The sequence below is a fragment of the Pinus tabuliformis genome, chromosome 7 (assembly GCF_031772625.1).
Source record: "Pinus tabuliformis cultivar Carrire ecotype Pingquan chromosome 7, CPIR1, whole genome shotgun sequence".
In the NCBI taxonomy this organism is placed as follows: Eukaryota; Viridiplantae; Streptophyta; class Pinopsida; order Pinales; family Pinaceae; genus Pinus; species Pinus tabuliformis.
In genome coordinates this window covers 772,744,611-772,764,503 of record NC_142293.1, presented here as the reverse complement: position 1 = coordinate 772,764,503, position 19,893 = coordinate 772,744,611, and the positions used below count along the sequence as shown (strand labels likewise).

The 19,893-nt window shown below is 39.2% G+C and overlaps 1 protein-coding gene across 1 annotated transcript; it reads right to left on the bottom strand.

The window, feature by feature from the left end:
- Nucleotides 1-9,425: 9,425 nt before the first annotated feature.
- LOC149249864 (glyceraldehyde-3-phosphate dehydrogenase A, chloroplastic) lies at nucleotides 9,426-19,567 on the bottom strand. Its single transcript, XM_089458807.1, has 5 exons — nucleotides 19,392-19,567; nucleotides 18,850-18,963; nucleotides 11,324-11,625; nucleotides 10,324-10,568; nucleotides 9,426-10,120 (listed from the first exon to the last, which is right to left on the bottom strand). Exons 1-5 carry the CDS (start codon nucleotides 19,455-19,457, stop codon nucleotides 9,615-9,617), a joined length of 1,233 nt encoding a protein of 410 aa, XP_089314933.1. The 5' UTR covers nucleotides 19,458-19,567; the 3' UTR covers nucleotides 9,426-9,614.
- Nucleotides 19,568-19,893: the final 326 nt, after the last annotated feature.

Sequence of the window (19,893 nt, the reverse complement as noted above, 5' to 3'; positions counted from 1 at the left end):
TAGTCCACCTGGATGCTTACACTCTTCCTTCACCTACTAATAGTCCAAACATCTAGCCATAAACTCTGCCACAACCCTTTTCAGGTTTAGCCAATAATAGAACTTATTCACTGCGGTCAATATCTTCTGATATTGTGGGTCTTTAGAATACGGTTTTGCATGAAACTCCCTCAAGATAGTCTTATTGAGCTCACTACAATATGGAACATATATCCTATCCCTAAATCTAATCAAGCCATCTACTGAGAGATAGTAGTCCACATCATGTGCACTTGTACCACTACCTGTACTTGTACCAATACTCTGCTGTAACCTGTGCCTGAACTCCATGTACTTGTTATCCTACCGATCTACCTGTAAGATCCAATCCTATACATATGTCCTATAATAACTCATTGATGCAACGTAATTTACCTGTACGCACATTCTGAGAGCATTTACAACCATGTTCTCTTTACCCTTGATGTACCTAATCTCAAAGTCAAACTCACTATTTATGGCCAACCATCTAGCTTGCCTGACATTTAGATACGGCTGGTCTAAGAAGTATCTCAACCCACTGTGATCACTCATCAATACTATTGGGTTGTGTTATACTATTTCCACGACTACCCTTATATTAGATGGGCTGACCTACCTATGGTTTTGTGCATGGATTTCGCACATGGTTTTGGGAATGATGGTTTTTTGTCCATGGTAATCACATGGATTCTTTACGGTAATCTTCTCAAACCTACAAGACAAAGAGAAATTTTTTGAAAATGGACCATATTTCCATAACAATGCAGGTTTATTTATGAGGTATTGGGAGGAATGATACAACCCGGACAAAGAAAAATTCCTAGCAACACCGGTATGGGTTAGAATGTTTGGACTACCTATGGATTTCTGGGACCCAGAGATACTTGAAGGAATAGGGAACACCATACGCAGTTTCGTAAAGATAGCGGATTCAACTAAAAGAAGAAGATATACCTTGTATGCAAGAATATGTGTTTACATGAACATTGCAAACCCTATATCAGGTGCAGTTGAACTAGAATATCATGAGGAGGTCTGGCAGTAGGTGTTGGACTACGAACATATACCTTTTAGATGTAGAAAATGTCATGAATATGGACACCTTTTCAAGGAATGCCCCTTAAATGCAGAGGAAGAGGAGAGAAATACCAAGCAACAGAGGAAAACCACTGAAGACGATGAGGGGTTTCAAGAAGTAAAAATCAAGAAACGACCTACCAAAGAAATCCAGAAGGATGGCAGGAAAGAACAACAAACCAAAAGTAAAGAGACAAATAGGTATGAAATACTGCAAACAAAAGAAGGGGAGGAAGAAACCTGAAAGATGGACTACCAAGAAGAGACAGATCAGGAAGGCGGGGGGGAAAATCAGGACGCCAACAACAATAAGCAGAAAGCTCAAGAAGAAACAAAAGTAAAGAGGAAACAAGAAAAGGAGGTAAACTAGGAGTATGAAGTAATGGAAGTAGACATAAATAAAGGGGATGACCCAACCACAGAAGAGGAAATTCTAAGAAATTTACTGGATAAGTGGAAAAACCTGGACGAGCGGTTTATCCCAGAAGAAGACAAAAAACTATACAAAGACATCTTCCAAAAATACAAAGAAAAACAGGAGAGTGGAAACACAGGGATGAATGAACAGCTTGGAACACAACATGACAATAGCCAGGAACATCAAAACAAAGGGAAATGGGGGAAAAAACGAGGACGAAGGAACCTACAAGAATCCACCCAAGTAATGGGAGAAATGTTGTTCAACACAGGAAGAGTAGTGCCGCTTTCAGCGGTCTTCCATCAAACAACCCAACCGTCTCAATGATTATTACATCATGGAATATAAGAGGGCTTAACAACAAGGGTAAGAAAAGGTATCTGGCTGAGAGGATCAAAAAAGAAAAACCTCAGATCATGCTGCTTCAAGAAACAAAAATAACGGGAGAAAAAATGGAGGAAATTCTTTTAAAAATCAATCGTTATTATGAAAGCATGACAGTAGATGCAAAAGGAAGTGCAGGGGGTGTAGCAATACTGTGGAATCCGATAGAAGTAATGGTTGACCTATTGTTTGGTATGAGAAGGATTCTATTAGGGAGATTCATAATGGTAGGACATAAAGATTGGTTCCTTGTATCAGTGGTGTATGGGCCTCACATACCGCTTGAGAGAGAGGCCTTCCTAACACAGTTGCTTCGAATGGGCAAGCCTGCACACAGAAAAACTATGGGTGATAGTAGGAGATTTTAATATGATCACAACCACAACGGAAAAGAAAGGAGGACTGCAATGGGAGGATGCAAATATGGAGAGATTTAGGGAAACCCAGACAGCCCTCCAATTGATTGATATAAATACTATCAATGGAAAATACACATGGAATAATAGAAGAGGAGGCAGCAGGCAGATAGCCTCCAGATTGGACAGGTTCTTAGCAACAGAACACTTCCTTGGGAAAGATATCTTCTACGAAGCAACGATCTTACCATGCCAAGGATCAGATCACTGGCCAATAAAACTTGAAATTTCCATGAACAATCAAAACCAGCACAAACCTTTCAGGTTTGAAGCCTTCTGGCTAAGAGATCCAACACTCATAGAAAAGATGGAAACCTGGTGGCAGAACAGTGAAGTAGAAATTCAAGGTAAGAATAAGATGCACACACTCCAATTTAGACTCAAGGAGCTGAAAAGCAAACTTAAGACTTGGAATAAAGAAGAATTCGGCAACATCCATAAAGACAAGGAACAACTCCAAATAGCAATGAAAAGGATACAACAAAAAATAATAGAAGAAGGAAGAACAGAGGAGCTTGCGCAGGAAGAAGGAGAGGTGCTAATTAGACTGGAGGAAAGAAGAAAGTAGGAGGAAATCCTATGGCGACAAAAGTCAAGAGTTCAGTGGTTAAAAGAGGGAGAACGGAATACAAAATTCTTCCATCGAGCGATGCAGCAACACAGGCAGCAGAACCGAATTTTCTCCCTCAAAAATAAACAAGGTAACAGGGTAATCCAGAAAGAGGAAATGGAAAATCTCCTAATCCAACATTTCAAGGGCATACTGACAGAGCCGCAAAGTAACAGAGATGAGGAGATAGCAAAGATAAGACAATACATCCCAAAAAAGGTAAACAGGGATCAAAACTGGGCTCTTCTAAGGGTAATTACCGAGAATGAGGTCGAGGAAGTAGTCAAGTCAATGGCTAAAAACAAAGCCCCTGGCCAGGATGGTTTTACAGCAGAATTATTTCAAGCAACTTGGAGTTTCATGAGAAAAGATATTGTTAATGCAGTAGAAGAATCAAGAAGCCATAAAAGAATGCACCCTGCATGGAATGCTACCTTTCTGGCATTAATACCAAAAGTAGATCAGGCTGAAGAACCCCATAGCTTCAGACCAATAGCTCTTTGCAATGTAATCTATAAAATTCTGGCCACCATAATGGTAAAAAGATTACAACCTCTACTCCCAGAATTGATAGCAAAAGAACAAACAGGGTTTGTGAAAGGGAGACAGATTGTGGATGGGATTGTAGTTGCGCAAGAGGTGATCCACTCCCTAAAGAAGATGGGAAATAAAGGAATGATGGTTAAACTTGACTTAGCAAAGGCCTATGATAAACTCAGCTGGCAATATCTACAAGAAATCCTACAAGCCTACGGATTTGACGATAGATGGATAGCATGGATAATGTCCATGATATCCACACCAAGTATGTCAATCCTGCTTAACGGGACCCCTACTAACACCTTTAAGCCATCCTGCAGCCTAAGACAGGGAGACCCTCTCTCACCGTTCCTGTTCATTTTAGCAGCAGACGGATTAGGTCATTTAATCAACACTAGAGTAAGCAAAGGAGAGTTCAAAGGGCTAAGATTATGGGGGGATGACTTAACTATTACACATCAGCAATTTGTGGATGATGTAATGATGTATAGCCAAGCAAACCTCAAGGAAGCCAAAAAGCTAGGGGAGATCCTATCAGAATTTACAAAAGCTTCAGGAACAGAGGTGAATAAAGGAAAAATTGAAATCTTCTTCTTCAACACGCCAAGAGTGAGCCAAGCCTTCCTGGCAAGAACAATGGGGTTCAAAATTGGGCAGTTTCCAACAAAATACTTAGGAGTACAACTGAGTGATCAGTAGTACAGAGTAGCGAATTGGCAAGGTTTGATAAGGAAAATTCAAAAAAGAATGGACAATTGGACGTTCAGAACGCTCAATACACCGAGCCTCCTCATACTCTTGAAATCAGTCCTTCAAGCTATGCCAATCTATCAGATGGCCAGTCAAGCGATCCCTAAGACCATATGCTAGAAAATGGTGCAAGTCTTTAAAATTTTTCTGTGGCAAGGGGCAAACAAATCAAAAAAATGGGCTCTACTTTCATGGACATGGTTAAGCAGGTCTGTCTCAGAGGGAGGTCTAGGACTAAGAGACCCTTATGTTTTAAACCAAGTCATGGGGGCAAAATTATGGTGGAGATGGATTCAAGGAGGGAATGACCTATGGAAAATGTTGTGGGAACAAAAATATGAGATAGCAAGGACTCTGGGAGGTAAACTCTGAACCCTGTCAGAAAGGAAAGGCTTAGCGATTTGGAACCTAGCAAGTATGAACAAAGCCCTGATAAGAGACAACAACTTCTGGGAAATTCGGGAGGGAGACAAAGCAGATTTTTGGCAGGAAGCGTGGCAACAAAGAGGAACCCTGATTCAAGAAACCCAGCTACACGAAATCCAACAGTACACAACCCAAATAGTGGAAGACGCAGTAAGAAACTATTGGGTAGTTGAACAAAACAATTATTGGAGAAAATGGAAGATGAAGAGTGACTGGCCCGAAGCCCCAAAAACTGATCAATGGACAACCTATCAAAAAGAATTGGCAACCAGGAAAATAGAAATTAAAAAAGGACCAGATATAATAAGATGGGGCAAACACATAAAAGGCATGTTCACAATCTCAGAAGGCTACCATATGAAAACAGGAGGAGCTGGAAACGCAGACATAAAAAAATGGAAAAGAATTTGGTAGTTAAAAACTTGGCCAAAAATGGCATTTTTTACTTGGACAATGCTACATGGGTGAGCCTTGACTTGGGATCAATTAAGAAGGAAAGGGACGCATGGGCCTTCGCGATGTGCGTTATGCCAAAATCAAGAAGAAACCATGGAGCACGTCGTAAATTCCTGCAGTGTAAGTAATAACCTGTGGCAAAATCACCAACAACTTTTTGAGATTACAGAAAGAAATTTAGGGAGCATCAAAATAACAATAGAGCAGTGGAGCAGCAAGCCGTACCGCAACACAATCCTAAACCATGCTTGGAACCTGTCAATCGGGTTTCTCCTGTGGAACCTTTGGAAAGCACGAAACAGGGTAATATTCAGCGAAGAAAAAAAAGACAAAGGGGAAATCTGGAACCAAATCATGAAAAACATAAGAGAAACAATCATCCTGGGAAACTGGAAAGAGGAAGACTGGAAGACGGAAGGAACGGAAACCAACATCATGAACCGACTGGAAATCAAAGTAAAAAACTCAAGCAGCATAGGGAAGGAACATGATGCAGGCAAGGCAAGAGCCAAAGAAAGATACAAGAACCCTCCACAAGGATTCATAAAACTAAACTTCGATGGGGTAGCCAAAGACAACCAAGGGGAGGCAGGTATTGGAGGGATATTCAGAGATGAGGAAAGAAAGATCAAATGGGCATATGTAATGGACTGCGGCATTGCCACAAACAATGAAGCAGAATACCACGCACTAAACAGGGGACTAGAGATAGCGATATGAGAAGGGTACCATAGACTGCAGATAGAAGGTGATTCCATGCTGGTCATAGAAACCATAAAACAACTACAGCAGGGAACACCAGCGGAAAAACTAAGCAAAAGCTGGAGGACGGCATGGGTAATAACAGACGTTAAAAAGCAACTTCAGCGGCTGGCATACACCATCTCGTCCCATGTGAAAAGGAAAGGAAATGCCCCGGTGGACCTCCTTGCGAACTGGGGATGCCGAAATAGAGAGCAACAGTTAGATGCAGGAGAAGAAGAGCTTAGCCAGAATGAGGAAATGAACCAAATGATACAAGCAGTCGAAGCAGATAGGCGACATCTAGAGAATTCGGGTGACGCTGATGGGAGGGTAGAAGGACGAGGGCAGGTGCAGGTAGGTCAGCACAGATCACCCACGGAACAACAAAGGACGGAAGAAAGGACAGAGAGGACTTGGATGATGGAAGAGGGAAGAGAAAGGACTGACCCGAGAAGCGCGGGGGCAGAAATGGAAAGGGGTGGGAGAAGGGAGAACAGGACAGCAAGACCGAGAAGGGACAGCAAGGGGAAGCCAGATGGCAATGCGGAGTCAGCAAATGGACGGCAAGAGCAGCCGGGAGAAGAAAAACATTAATGAAGCACGGAGGACAAGACATTTGGGTAGCATCCCAAGGAAAGTGGGACAGAAAGTGAGCCAAGGATGGACGGAAACGGGGACAGCTGGAGGGAACGTTAAGATAGGGGAATATTAAAAGAGTAGAGTCTGAGGGAAACCATGCACTTTGCATGTGGACACGAAAGAAGGAAGGTGGCGAGCGAGAATGCATAGACTGCAAACGACAGCTGCAGAAGATAGAACAACGCAACCAGGTTGACGGGTATGTTAAATTTCCTTCCCCATCCTTGGAAAAAAGATCTATTATGAAGTATAGAGTAGGCATGAAGGTAGATAGGGATGATCTTCATCATCTCAGATTCAATTACAGAGTTAGGGTAGTTTGGGATAGGGAAGAACCCCTGGAATCCATGGCTGGGAAGGGCGGGTATAAAAGTAAGGAGAAGAGAAGAAAGGAAATGAAGGACCCATCCACCCATGTCCCCTGTAACAGATTTGAAGCCCCGGGCATCTCAAACCCTGAGCCTCCACCTACTGAGGTGCACCCGGTCAGGAGGGAAAGGAAAACCCAGAAAAAATGAGAGCAGAACCAGGAGCATCTCATAGGGAAAAGAGAAACTGAAGAAAATCGGGAGGGTGACTCTGGACCAGAGGAATCCAAACTGGGGATAGGGATAGGCAAGCCTAGGAGAGATAGGAGTGGCCTTGAAAGAAAGGCGGATCACTCGTCCCAGAAAAAGTATGCTAACTCTCATAGCGCAACTCTAAGTGTTGGAGGCTCGGAGCCTGAAAGCAATAGAGAGGCCCTAGCTCTGCACAAACGAGAAAGACATAGCACGAGAGGAACTATGCTGAGGGGTGGTAGCACTACCCTACTCAATTATATCACCCCAAAGGCTAAAAATGACAACTGTGTTTATAATGTGATAGGTCTAACAAACGGTAAGGGGGCAACTGCAACCCAGTCAGAGCATTCTAAGGATAAGAGCACCAGGACATTGACAAGAAAAAACATGGCACCTAGGCACAACAAGAGAAATGTAAAACAAGAAGAAGGAACAAGCAGCACAGGACAGAAAAAAGGAAGGAAATCGAACAGTGAGCAGATGAAGAAACTAATTGACGCCTACATGGAGGCAAATTCGCAGGAAGTCTGGGACCAAATTTGGGGTTGGGAACGCGACCTGAGAAAAAATATAAGAGGCAGAGATCTCTCTATGCATGAGTGGGAAGAAATGTTATAGGACCCAGGTACAACAAATGGTCGACAATCTCTCTATCACAGGACTCTGCAATAGTACTGGATAATGAAACATATTGTTGCTCGAGCCATGACCCTACATTAGGAACATATGGAAGGGGAAGTGCTGAACAGGCAGGAGAGAGACAAGGAACCGGAACCAGGAAGAGGGGAAATTATGAAAGAACTGGCGACCATCCAGACACAAACTTACAGGAACAATCTTGCCTTGGGCCGAATTGAGCAGACTCTGTCGGAGATAAAGTGGAAAATGTTCCAGCAGGGAAGAGAGCTCCCAGGCCCAGGGGTGAAGCCACAGAATTCTAGCAAGAAGATGCTGAGTCCAGAAGAGAAGGCGACATTTCAGATAGCCTCCTCAGATGAGGAGTAGGTTATTTATCTTTAGTTTTTTGAATGTTTTTGTTTAAAAGGCCAAAGATAGGAATTTGGGAAATGGATAGTAAAGACAAGATGATATTGATGAACTTATTTAAATTTTGGAGTGGATACAATGCTGATCGATGGTCACCTGGTTTCCTTCGGGCAGGTGACTGATCGAAGGTTTTGAATGTAAATTTTTGAAAAAAGTAAATATAGAAAGTACTACCATGTTTACAAAAAAAGAAAGAATAATTATTATCTATTAATTTTTTTAATTTAATCATATTTTTTATATTATTTGATTTATATAATTTATCACAAATTATATATATAATTTGTGATAAATAAGATATATGTGGATGGGTTTAAATTTTTTCCCTCACTTAAAATTTGTATCTAAATTCTCTTATAATTAATAAATAAAATGTATATTTATTATTTTTTTAAACTAACTTATTCCATATTCCAAAAAACCCTTTATGATAATAAAGGTAAAAAAAACCTTTATGATAATAAAGGTAAAATAAACTTTATGATAACGTTTTACATTTAACCAATGCAAATAATCTTTATAAACATGTGCAATTTTCCTTATAGTGGCTGTATAATTATTCTGTGTTATACATATTTAATTACAGGATAAATATAACATGAAGGTGCCTTCTCTGTAAAATCAGATTTGGCCACTGCTAATTCTAATAAGTATTTTTAGGATGAAAAAGAAGATAAGATCAATCCCTCCATCTCTCAGAACTTGAAAATTGAGAACATGATCCTTAAATATAAGCAGCTTATACTATGTGTGGCTGAAATGGCCGAAGCATTATGTGTGGACATACAAATCCCAGCCAAGAGGAGCAGTCGTTTATGAAGTTGATGGGAGGCATACTGCACCCCTTAGAATTTCTCTTACAGAAACGAGGGCAACTCCACTACATTTCCAAGGCGCCTTGATTCTCAGATTACAACAGAAGTGGAAATACAGAAAATGTATCCAAGTCTCTCTTAGTTGCTCTTTCTCTTTTGATTATTTATCTTATTGTTTGATCTTTGAATAATTTTGAGTGTGCATATTTCAAGATTAATTTATGTTTTCAATATTATGCTTTATTAATAGGGAAATGTGTATCATGATTGAAATTATTGAGGGGATGTTCTACTCATCATTAAGACAGTGATGAAATGTCTTGTTTCAATCAGGACATACAATTTCGCAATTTTTTTTAATAATTTGAATAATTTTTTTTATCTAAAACTTCTATGATTCAAAATGTAATTAAAAAATAAACTTAATAAATACACACTATGAGCTTGAAACTATGATCTCAGTAAGTTGAATAAGGCATCCCTTACCAATAGAGGGGAAAAAGAATTATGCAAAGCACCTTGCAAAAACCAAAAAATTGTAATATAATTTGAAAAACTGTTCATAATGTTGTCATGAAATAAACAACATAAAACATACATTACATAGATTAGACTAAGTGGCTCATTTCATAGCAAATAATAATGGAAAACAAAAACAACCATATTTGTTATGTAGCAACTTAGGTTGAGCAAGGAGAAATTAATTGTCTAAGACTTCCAATTGTTGGCAACGATGTCAGCCAAATCAACAACCCTCTGTGAATAACCCCATTCATTGTCATACCAAGCAACCACTTTCACCATATCATCTCCCATCACCATTGTGAGTGATGAATCCACAGTTGAGGAGACATCTGAACACCTGAAATCTATTGACACTAGAGGCTCATCACACACTGCAAGGATGCCATTAAGCTCTTTATCTGCACTTTCTCGGAACGCTGCATTCACCTCCTCTGCAAATGTCTTCTTCTCCACCTGAACAACCAAGTCAACAACTGATACATTGGGTGTTGGCACTCTCAGAGCAATTCCATTCAGTTTCCCTTTCAGACTTGGGAGAACTAGTGCCACTGCCTTTGCTGCTCCTGTTGATGTTGGGACAATGTTCAAGGCTGCAGCTCTGGCGCGCCTAAGATCTCTATGACTAGCATCGAGAAGTCTCTGATCACCAGTATATGAATGAGTTGTTGTCATGGTGCCCTTGATGATTCCTGCACTAAACAAATTTAGGTGTACATTGGCAAGCATATTGAACAGGAACAAAGCAATGTCCTCAAATAGGAACTAAACAATGCCATTTTAAATCCAGATAAACTATGGTGATCGACAGAAGAAAAAGATATGTTAGATTTCAACATGAAATAGGGGAAACAATGAATATATTGTTTGTTCTATTTAACCAGATGACACTCACCGAATTTCTGGTCCAGAACTTTAACGAAAGGAGCCAGGCAATTAGTAGTGCAGGAGGCATTGCTAATAATTTCTTCTGCAGGATTATATTTTTCCTCGTTCACACCACAAACATATGTAGGAATATCTCCCTTTCCAGGAGCTGTGATCAAAACCTTCTTTGCCCCAGCTTGGAGATGCTTACCAGCACCTTCCCTGTCAACAAACACGCCAGTGCCTTCTATGACCAAATCAATCCCATAGTCCCTGCAAATACAATATGAAGCATTTCGTCATGAGCTGAGAAGCATAAATTATCTCTATATAATAATCCTGGAAGGCTACCCAGTATTATACAGATTTAACAATTTTTTTGCGGCTGCTGTTGTTGCCTCTGCTAGTAGTCTATTTGTTATAAGTTTTGGAGTGGTTCTGATTATATCTTTCAGTGGAATTTGTTTAGAATTATGTAGGAATTTGTTGAAATTGTAAGTTTGAGTTGGGATCTTAATGTTACATGGGTTTTTTAGGAGTTGAATTTATATATACAAACCAAAATATATTTTAAATAACAAAAAAATTACAATTTGACAAAAAGGGAAATTCCAAAACTTAAAATAGTTAAACAATACAGCAAATTTGCAATGCACAGGCTTATATTTTGTTAAATCAGGTCTTTCATTCTCTATTCTGATTTCTTTCGGCCGTCAAGCCAAGTTCACCTAAGCAACCAAAATACTATACATAGAAAATAAAAAATTGACCAAAATAAAGAATTGACCATGTTGATTAAGCATTTGAGTGATCTAATTGAAACCCAAGAGAGCCTGTTAAGTGATGAACATGTCAATTTCACAATGCTCTAATTATTGATTTTTGAATGAACCTATAATTATCCCAAGAATTTCAATGTCTGCTAAACCCAACTGTAAACATCAGGAATCTAATCGAATACTTAAGTGTAAGCAGATCTGTAGCATTAACCTATAATCCTAGCCAAATGTTTAGTTTCATGTACTTACTTCCATGGCAGATTTACAGGGTTCCGATCTGATACAACTTTGATGACCTTGCCATCTACAGAAATGCCATCATTTCCTGCTACCTGCACATCTGTGTCAAAGGTTCCAAGAATAGAATCATATTTGAGCAAATGCGAGGCCTGTTTAACACCTCCGGTGTCATTGATGACAACCACATCCAAAGGGGAGTCCTTTCGACCGTGCCAACATCGCAGAAAATTGCGACCAATCCTTCCAAACCCATTGATTGCAACTTTTATCTTTGCCTCCACTACGCCCCTTTTTTGTCCAGATGATCCTACCTGGAATGAAAGAACAAGGGCAAGAGGACAAAAAACCAGATCAGTTTGTTGTTTACCATGAAAATCCGACACGCAAATTTATGTGATGAAACAGCATTTGCAAAGTGAGATCCATATACACCAAGGACAATCATTAAACAAGTAATCTCTGCTTGCAATACTATAACAAGCTCGAAGTGTCTAACCCTTGCATGGACTAGGGCATCAATGATATAAATACGTTAAATCAGCATACACCAACAGAATGATCAAAAGCCTTAATATATTTTTGGTCAAATTTGCCTGAAATCTGACAGTAATTGGTTGGAATTACAAGTTTGATTGGTAAACTCAGTACAAACTGAGTACCCCTGGTTTTTCAGCATACTGATTCTTATATTAAAAATGGATCTTAAATAACAAAAAAACCACTTTCTGATCAAAAAACCACTTTCTTCACCCCTGTGAGCATCACCCGATGCAATGAGTGCTAAGTGAACTATTCAAAAAATCATGAGAAATTAGTCAGTTACGACTACCTCTCATGGAAATGGTCATACGTGAATGACTTAACGCAGTTGAATCCCAAAAAATGATATCTAAAAAAACCACTTTCTGACCAAAAATTGTTTTTCCAAATTCTCGCAAAAACAAGTTCTAAACAATTCATATTTCTACACATACAAGTATCATGAATAATTCTTAGTACAAAATGTACTAACATAAACGAGGCTGACAATCATATTGTTAATAAACCTAGTGACATTTAAACCTCAATACAATGATCATGATACAATTTAACAGTGAACCTTCATGCACAAAACTCTGATGAACCATGCAGCAATCACACAACAAAATGAACTTCAATTAGGCCCCTATGACAATTCGGAGAGCAAACTGACCTCCATATAAACCAAAGCAACTACTACCAATCATTTTGTTAAGTGACACAATGACATGCAATCATTAGTACTATAGCAGACACAATGACCTGCAATCATTAGTACCATAGCAGAATGTGTTAATTTTGTGTAGCATTGGGATGTATTCTAGCATGCCAAGAGGCCTCCTAAGCGGCTTAGAAGATTTATGAAAGTAAAAATAAAATTTCAATTTTTTATTAGGCTTCATGTAGGTTCAAAAAAGACAAGTTGGCCCAGTTCGTGAAGGAATGTGTCCTTTGGGGTAAATGCACCTATTCAACTTGTATATATATACATGGTGTGACATTTCATTTGATCCCTCATTATCATCATCTCTCTTCTATAACAATCACACGTGGGAGCAGATAGAGGATGAATTTGAATGAAGTTTGGACTTGGATTATTAGCTCAAATTTCTAGACAATTTGGAATTGTAAACCTTGTTGAAGAACAATTTCTCTTAGAAGAAGTGTTGTTGGGTTTCCTCTCAAGTTTGGGTTTCCCAGGGAAAACTTGTTGTCTCTATTGTGCATGGATGTCTCTTTATGATCATTGTTATTTCCGCTATATTTACTGTTGAAATATTCTATGTATAATTGCTCAATGATATTAGTGGCATTAGATAAATTATTTGAAGATCATTAAGTAGTTATTATCATATCAAAAGATTGGTTTCTATTATATATCTTGTAGAAAATTCAACATGGAATCGAAGCTTTGTTGAGAGAACAACCACTAAAGTCAGCCTAAAAGACAAGTGAGAGGGACTTCATTTGTGGAGAAAGAAAGCCCTAGAAGGAGCCATAGGCAACAAGATAGAAGAGGTCAAATTAAGGAACCAACAAGGAGATTTGTTCCGGAATAGCTAAGTCAAAGGTCTATCCAAATGAGTTAATCGAGGTTTGGTTAGGTCCGGGGTTGCATGAAGAAGGCCAAGGGCTGTAGGCCTGACCGTAGGCCGACAAGCCTAGGAAGGTTCCGCAAGTCTAAAATAGGGTATCCGTGAAGCTAATAGCCACAAGGTGTCTGGCCGCAAGTAGAAGGGAAGTTGTTGGGTTGTGTTTGAGGTATAAACACACAGATTGAGGAAGAGAAGGTGGCTGCAAGGCAGTTTAGGGCATCAACAAGGGTGCCAAAACCTGTTGGAGACTGCTAAGAAGGTTGGTTGAGTTGGTTGTGCAACAACTAGGAAAGCGATGCAAAGAAAAAGGCTACAACCTGGAGGGTTGAGGAAAGAGGAAGGTTGCCGAAGGTCAAAGGTAAACTTGCAGGGCTATGTTAGGCCAAGGTTGAATAGGTTTGAGGCTACACAAGTAGGCTAATCAACAATGAACAAAAGGGCAAACAACTAGGTGATAAGTGGCTGTTATGATCAGCAATATGAGGAGTTTTTTATTTGTCTTGAAGTCTTTATACTTGTTGAAAGTCTTAGGGCTTGTGGAATTAAACCTTAGAGCAAGACTTGGAGTGTTGGATGCAAGCAGAGTTTGTGAGATGTTTACTTGGTTTATCTCCTTGATAGCATGTGGAATGCAAGTGGGAGATCCCACGGTGGACTTGGTGTTGATGCTAGCTTGTTGTTAAGCCTTTGGTGTGGCTAGATAACTCGATGAATGGCTTGCTAAGGCTAATATGTCGGATGAAGAAACCCTAGCTATTATAGATCATGCAAGAATGGAAAGTAATATGCATTAGCAACTGAATGTTAAGGACGAGGATGAACATCCGCTTCAGAAGAAGATAAGGAATCCAAGCTTGATGAGATTGCAGATGGACTTCATTGATTTCTACAAGGAGGCAAGGATCAAGAAGGAGTTGACAATTCCCTACAACCCTCAACAGTTTCTTTTTTTTAATCAAGAGATAAGTACTTCCTATCTTTCTCCCTTGAATAATATTATTATCTTTATTCCTTGCTTAGCCTTTTGTCTTTATAATTTTTGCTTGGTTATAATTTTTTCTTCCATGGCCTCCTGAATGAAGTTTGCAGGTACATTGTGAAGGCTGCGAAGGAAATGATTATGGCAATAGATGGTAGCATCTAGAATAATAAAGCAAAGTTTGTTGCAAGAAGGTTCTCCCAATAAGAGGGAGTGTACCACAAGGATTTTTCTTGCTCCAGTCTCCAATGGATAATTTCTTGTATGACCTAAGGGCTCGAACCTAAACTCAACAAAAGTGATTGGTGTTCAAGAGGGAGAAATTGTACAGACATCCAGGACTATGCTAGATGACCGGAAGAGTTTCCAGTACCAAGGGAGCAAATAGTCAAGCAGAGTGGAAGGAGCAACCTTCCAAAGAGGATGTCATGGGTTGAGATTGTCAAGATGCTCAGAGACAGAAGGTCTCTAAAAGCAATATGCCTTCTTTGAGGAGACCATGTCAAATAGCAAAAGGACTTAATTACATGACAGAGGGAGCAACAACAACAAAAGGAATTGCTTGCATGACAAAGGGAGCAACAATGACAAGAAGATTTGCTTCTATGACAGAGGGAGCAACTAGGACTACCACAGGAAGACCTGCGTCGGTGTCGGAGGGAGTTGGCATCGAAGATTGAAATGAAGGATTCTGGCAAGATACACTATTTCTTGGGATTGGAGATTCAGAGTTGGTGGATCTCACGATGTACAAGCAATTGATTGGATTCTTGATATACCTAGTTAACACCAGGCTTGATATTTGCTTTGCAGTGAACATCCTAAGCTAGTATATGGTCGAGTCGAGGTAGATACGTTGGGTTGTCGAAAAGCATGGCTGAGGTACTTGCGTGATACAGTAGATATGGTTTGAGATATGTCTTAGGTGGTGAAGTGAATTTGCAGGGATATATGGATTCAGATTCGGCTGAGAGTGTAGAGGACAAAAATAGCACATCATAGTGCTGCTTTAGCTTGGGATCGGCTACGATACCCTAGTTCAGCAGGAAGTTGACTTCTATCGCACCCAGTACAAAAGAGACGGAGTATATCGTAGCTTATGTCATAAGTAGCGAAACAATGACTTAAAAAGCTTATTGCAGGAATATTTGATCAGGTCACTTCATTCGAGACATGGTGCAGAAAGGAACAATGGAGCTGCAGTATACATACACAGATGAGCAGATTGTAGACATTCTCACCAAGCTTCTGTGTATAGTGAAGTTTGTGTACTTCAGAGACAAGCTTTGCATGATGCAAAATGTCTCCCTTGTTAAGAGGGAGGGTTGATGTCTTTGTAGGATTAGGGTAGGCCATCTCCTGAAGCCATAAAGGATTTTGGTTGGGTCATAAAGGACTTTGTCCAAGGGATATGGATACATTCACCTGAGAAGCCAGAAGGACCTGGCTAGGTCATAAAGGACTTTGACTAGAAAGGTGAATGACCTAAGGCAATTATAAGAGAAATTTACAGGATTGGACAAATGTTCTCCTGAGAAGACAAAAGGACTTGGCTAGGTCATAAAGGACTTTCACCAGAGGAGATAGATGTAATTCACCTGAGAATCCATAAAGGATTTTCGCTGAGGGTGAATGGTCCAAGGGCAGATTCTCTCTTAAGAAACCAAAAGGACTTGGCTGGGTCATAAAGGACTTTGACCAGAGGAGATTGATACATTTGTCTAAGGAGCCATAAAAGATTTTCGCCAGAGCTAAAAGGCCTTATATACTCACATTGCCCACTCTATGATGGAGTTATCTATAGACATACATCAATATAGCAAGCTCATGAACTTTTCTTATGGAGGAGAAGTTTTAGCTAAGGGGAAATCTGTTGCAGCTAAGGAGAATATCTCCCTCGCTAAGACAAAGTTTTGATTTTTGTGTAGTGTTGGGAGGTATTCCCACATGCCAAGAGGTCTCCTGAGTCGGCCTAGAATATTTATGGAAATACAAATAAAAATTCAATTTTTTATTGGGCTTCATGTAGGCTCAAAAAGGACAAGTTGACCTAGCTCATGAAGGGACGTTTCCCGTGGGGTAAATGTGCCCATTCGACTTGTATATATATATATATATATATATACATAATGTGATACTTCATTTGATTACTTATTATCATCATCTCTCTTCTATAACAACCACACGTGGGCGCAGATAGAGGACAAATTTGACTGAAGTTTGGACTTGGATTTTTGGCACATATTTCTAGACAATTTGGAATTGTAAACCTTGTTGAAGAATATTTTTTTCCTAAAAGAAGAGTTGTTGGGGTTTCTCCCAAGTTTGGGTTTCCTAGGGAAAACTTGTCACTATCGTGCATGGTTGTATCTTTATGATCTTTATTGTTTCCGCTGTATTTATTGTTGAAATCTTCTATGCATAATTGCTCAATAATATCAGTGACATTAGATACACTGTTTAAAGATCATTAAGTAATAATTATCAAATCAGAAAATTAGTTTCTATTACTTATCTTGTAGAAAATTCAGCACAATCGATAGAGCCATACAAGACCTGTACATACTATAGACAACAATATTACACTCATTGTTCTTCCCACACGTCAAGAAGGCAGCTCAAAGTATAACTTTGATATAGCATATGTTTTTCCTAAATGCCTGACTTAACATGAAAATACTACTTGTATTTATAATAAATCTATTTTCTACTTCAGATTTTCCCTCCATATACAACACATCAACAATCAGACTGTGATGAAATGACACCCAAATATATGTGTGATAATTGGATGGTGAACCGTGATATGAACTCTAAAGGGTAATTAACTTACAACAACGTAATTGTATGCCAGGGTAAACATTATGAAAGAAAGCGGGCTCTCCAAACAATAGTGTAGCAATCATAAAAAAAAAAAAAGGTAGGACTTACATATATAATCATATATAATCATGCAGCAATGTGATGACTATCACATAGGAAAAACATACTACTGAGCTCCTTACTAAAGGAAGACTGATTAAAGCAGGTTTCACAGCAGGAAATTGCAGAAACCATAGAAAACCAGAAGATGTTGTGCAAGTTTTTCCGAGACGCCTGTTCACAAAGGGTGTTTGGGTATTGTCAAGTTCGCAGCGTGCTGCCTTAGAGATACCTGGTGGGTGATAATCTGCATGGCATGCCTGGTAATTAATCAGGATGGCCACTCTTCACTTTCTGTTGTGAAAAAGATGAGTCTCAACCTTCAAAGACCTGCCTGAAAATTGGATTTCTATACTGGAAAGAATATCAATTTTTGACTCAATAGCCTTGCAATGTAAAGATAGAATATATACTATAAGATAGTGGAGATCCAGGTGCCAGATCACTTGCATTTGATCTTCTACCACGGAAAATATTAAGCACCATGCAGTAAGCTTATTAGTAGCTTACTGCCTTTTCATCCTATCTATTGAATATTAGTTTATTCTCATCCAAGGGACAACATGGAAAAATAATTAGCCAATGATTGACTTACTGAATAGTGATTAATATTTTCCATGGTGACACAGTTAAGCACGGGAGAGGGGATTTTGATGTAGTGATTTCCTTTTATGTAAAGGAATGCAATTTCATCTCCTAGTAATCTAAGCATCATTTTTTCTCCTTATACACAAAAAATAAGAACCAGTGGAAATATTTTCAAGAATAATAGGGCAATTTGAGCTCTGGATCAAACACTGACATCCATATAAACCAAATTGCAGCCAGATTGTCAAGTGACCTCAATATGAAGAACCACCATGATCACAGCAATCTGAAATCAACTGCATACACATATACATCAGTCTGACAATTTTACAATCTAAAGCAACATCAAGACAGGCCTGAGTGGTTTTGATCCAGCAAAAACAGTCCCATAGATACCACTGAATAATCTCAAAGCAAAGTGATTTCTAGAAAACTAGATCAATGGTAAAGAGACCATTTTTTTGGGGAAATCCAAGGAATGTTTCCTCACATAAGTAGATGGGACTTACAAGTATTTCTTTAAATCCCCGGTGACATTGGCGACAACCAGTTCAACTAACCCCAGCTAAATCATGCATGTAAATGTGATAAAAGGATGGAAATATGACATCCACACAGAGCAAAATGATCTCTACACTTACAACCATCACAATTATACGACAAAACAATATACAGAGACACCAAAGTGGCCATTGTGGAAGAGAACTACTAAGACAATCAATAGTGTGATCACCTACACATACAGCAGGGTGATGTCCAGTCATGGAGAAAAATTCCACTGTGGGAAGCTCCTAATTTTCTATAACTTGCTTTACTATCACAATGCCACTTTGCCATTATCAGACCAAGAAATCCACTAATTAGACCAACAACGGTGGTGGTGACTCACAATCATATGTGGGATATTGTCAAAAGTGTGAACATATCCTCACCGCATTAGTTTGGAATGCAACTACTGAAACGAAGTCCTCGTTGTATTTCCTTAGGCAAGGAAAGCCACTGGAGCTCTTGAGACCTGAGTATTCGGAGAATCCCTTCCCTGAAACCTGCCCATTAACAATAGCACGTGACACATCAATTACAACTTCAACCCCAAATCCAAATGCAACTAACAAACAGAAACAAATATACTTGTTTGAACTGAATAATAATCAAACTGACTACAATAAGCTCAGTACCACCATCCAATACTTCATGTAGTAAAAACCCATCTAAATTAATGAATTGCCAAGTAATATTCACTCATCATTCTTTCATTTGGTTAAGCAATTTTGCATCAGCACACAGAATTCTAATGGTGCATTAGCATTATGGCAACTGCAATGAAATAAAACAACACTGTATCTTAGAAAAACCTGCATGAACAGATTATTAGCTAGCAGAGAATAATGCAAGAATAGGCAGACATCCATATGGTGTCAGCTTGTAATTTTGAATGATATGGATGGTGAGTGGCATGGGAAGTAGAGTATACCTGCAAAGATGCATGAGTGCTGCTGCAGTTGGCCACAGCAGCCATGGAGAGTGTAGCTGAGGCCATACTCCCTCTCTTTCACTGTGAGTCTCTGTTTGTGCCAATGGCAGACCCAACTAGAGTAGCAATTTCATTGGGAGTGAGCAGCTTGTCAAATAACAATGGTGTGGAGCCTGAACAAGAGGTGGTGGATAGGATGAGCTTTTGGATAGACCTTTCTATTAATTGGGTGGCTCTCATTGATCTCACCCGTCCAATGCAGATGATGTATCAAAAGTAATTCAGCTTACACACAAAAACACGTCAGATAAGATTTCACAACATCGGATTAACCAAATAAAATCAATGTAATGAACATTATACAGTGAAACCATGGATGCTCGGTTTTTGTGGTTAGCTCTTTGAGATTCTCAAACGATATGATTTTATTTTTTAAAATAAATTTAACATGATTTTTCATAATTCTGTGTACATGAATGTGATGGGCTATTTTTTATTATTA

What these genes read in the sequence shown, in the direction of transcription:
- LOC149249864 (XM_089458807.1), bottom strand. Translation starts at nt 19,457, where the DNA reads ATGGCCTCAGCTACACTCTCCATGGCTGCTGTGGCCAACTGCAGCAGC. An exon ending in GCACTCATGCATCTTTGCAG is followed by an intron (nt 18,964 to 19,391) that starts GTATACTCTACT and finishes GTTAATGGGCAG; the next exon opens with GTTTCAGGGAAGGGATTCTC. An exon ending in CCTGTAAATCTGCCATGGAA is followed by an intron (nt 10,569 to 11,323) that starts GTAAGTACATGA and finishes TTGTATTTGCAG; the next exon opens with GGACTATGGGATTGATTTGG.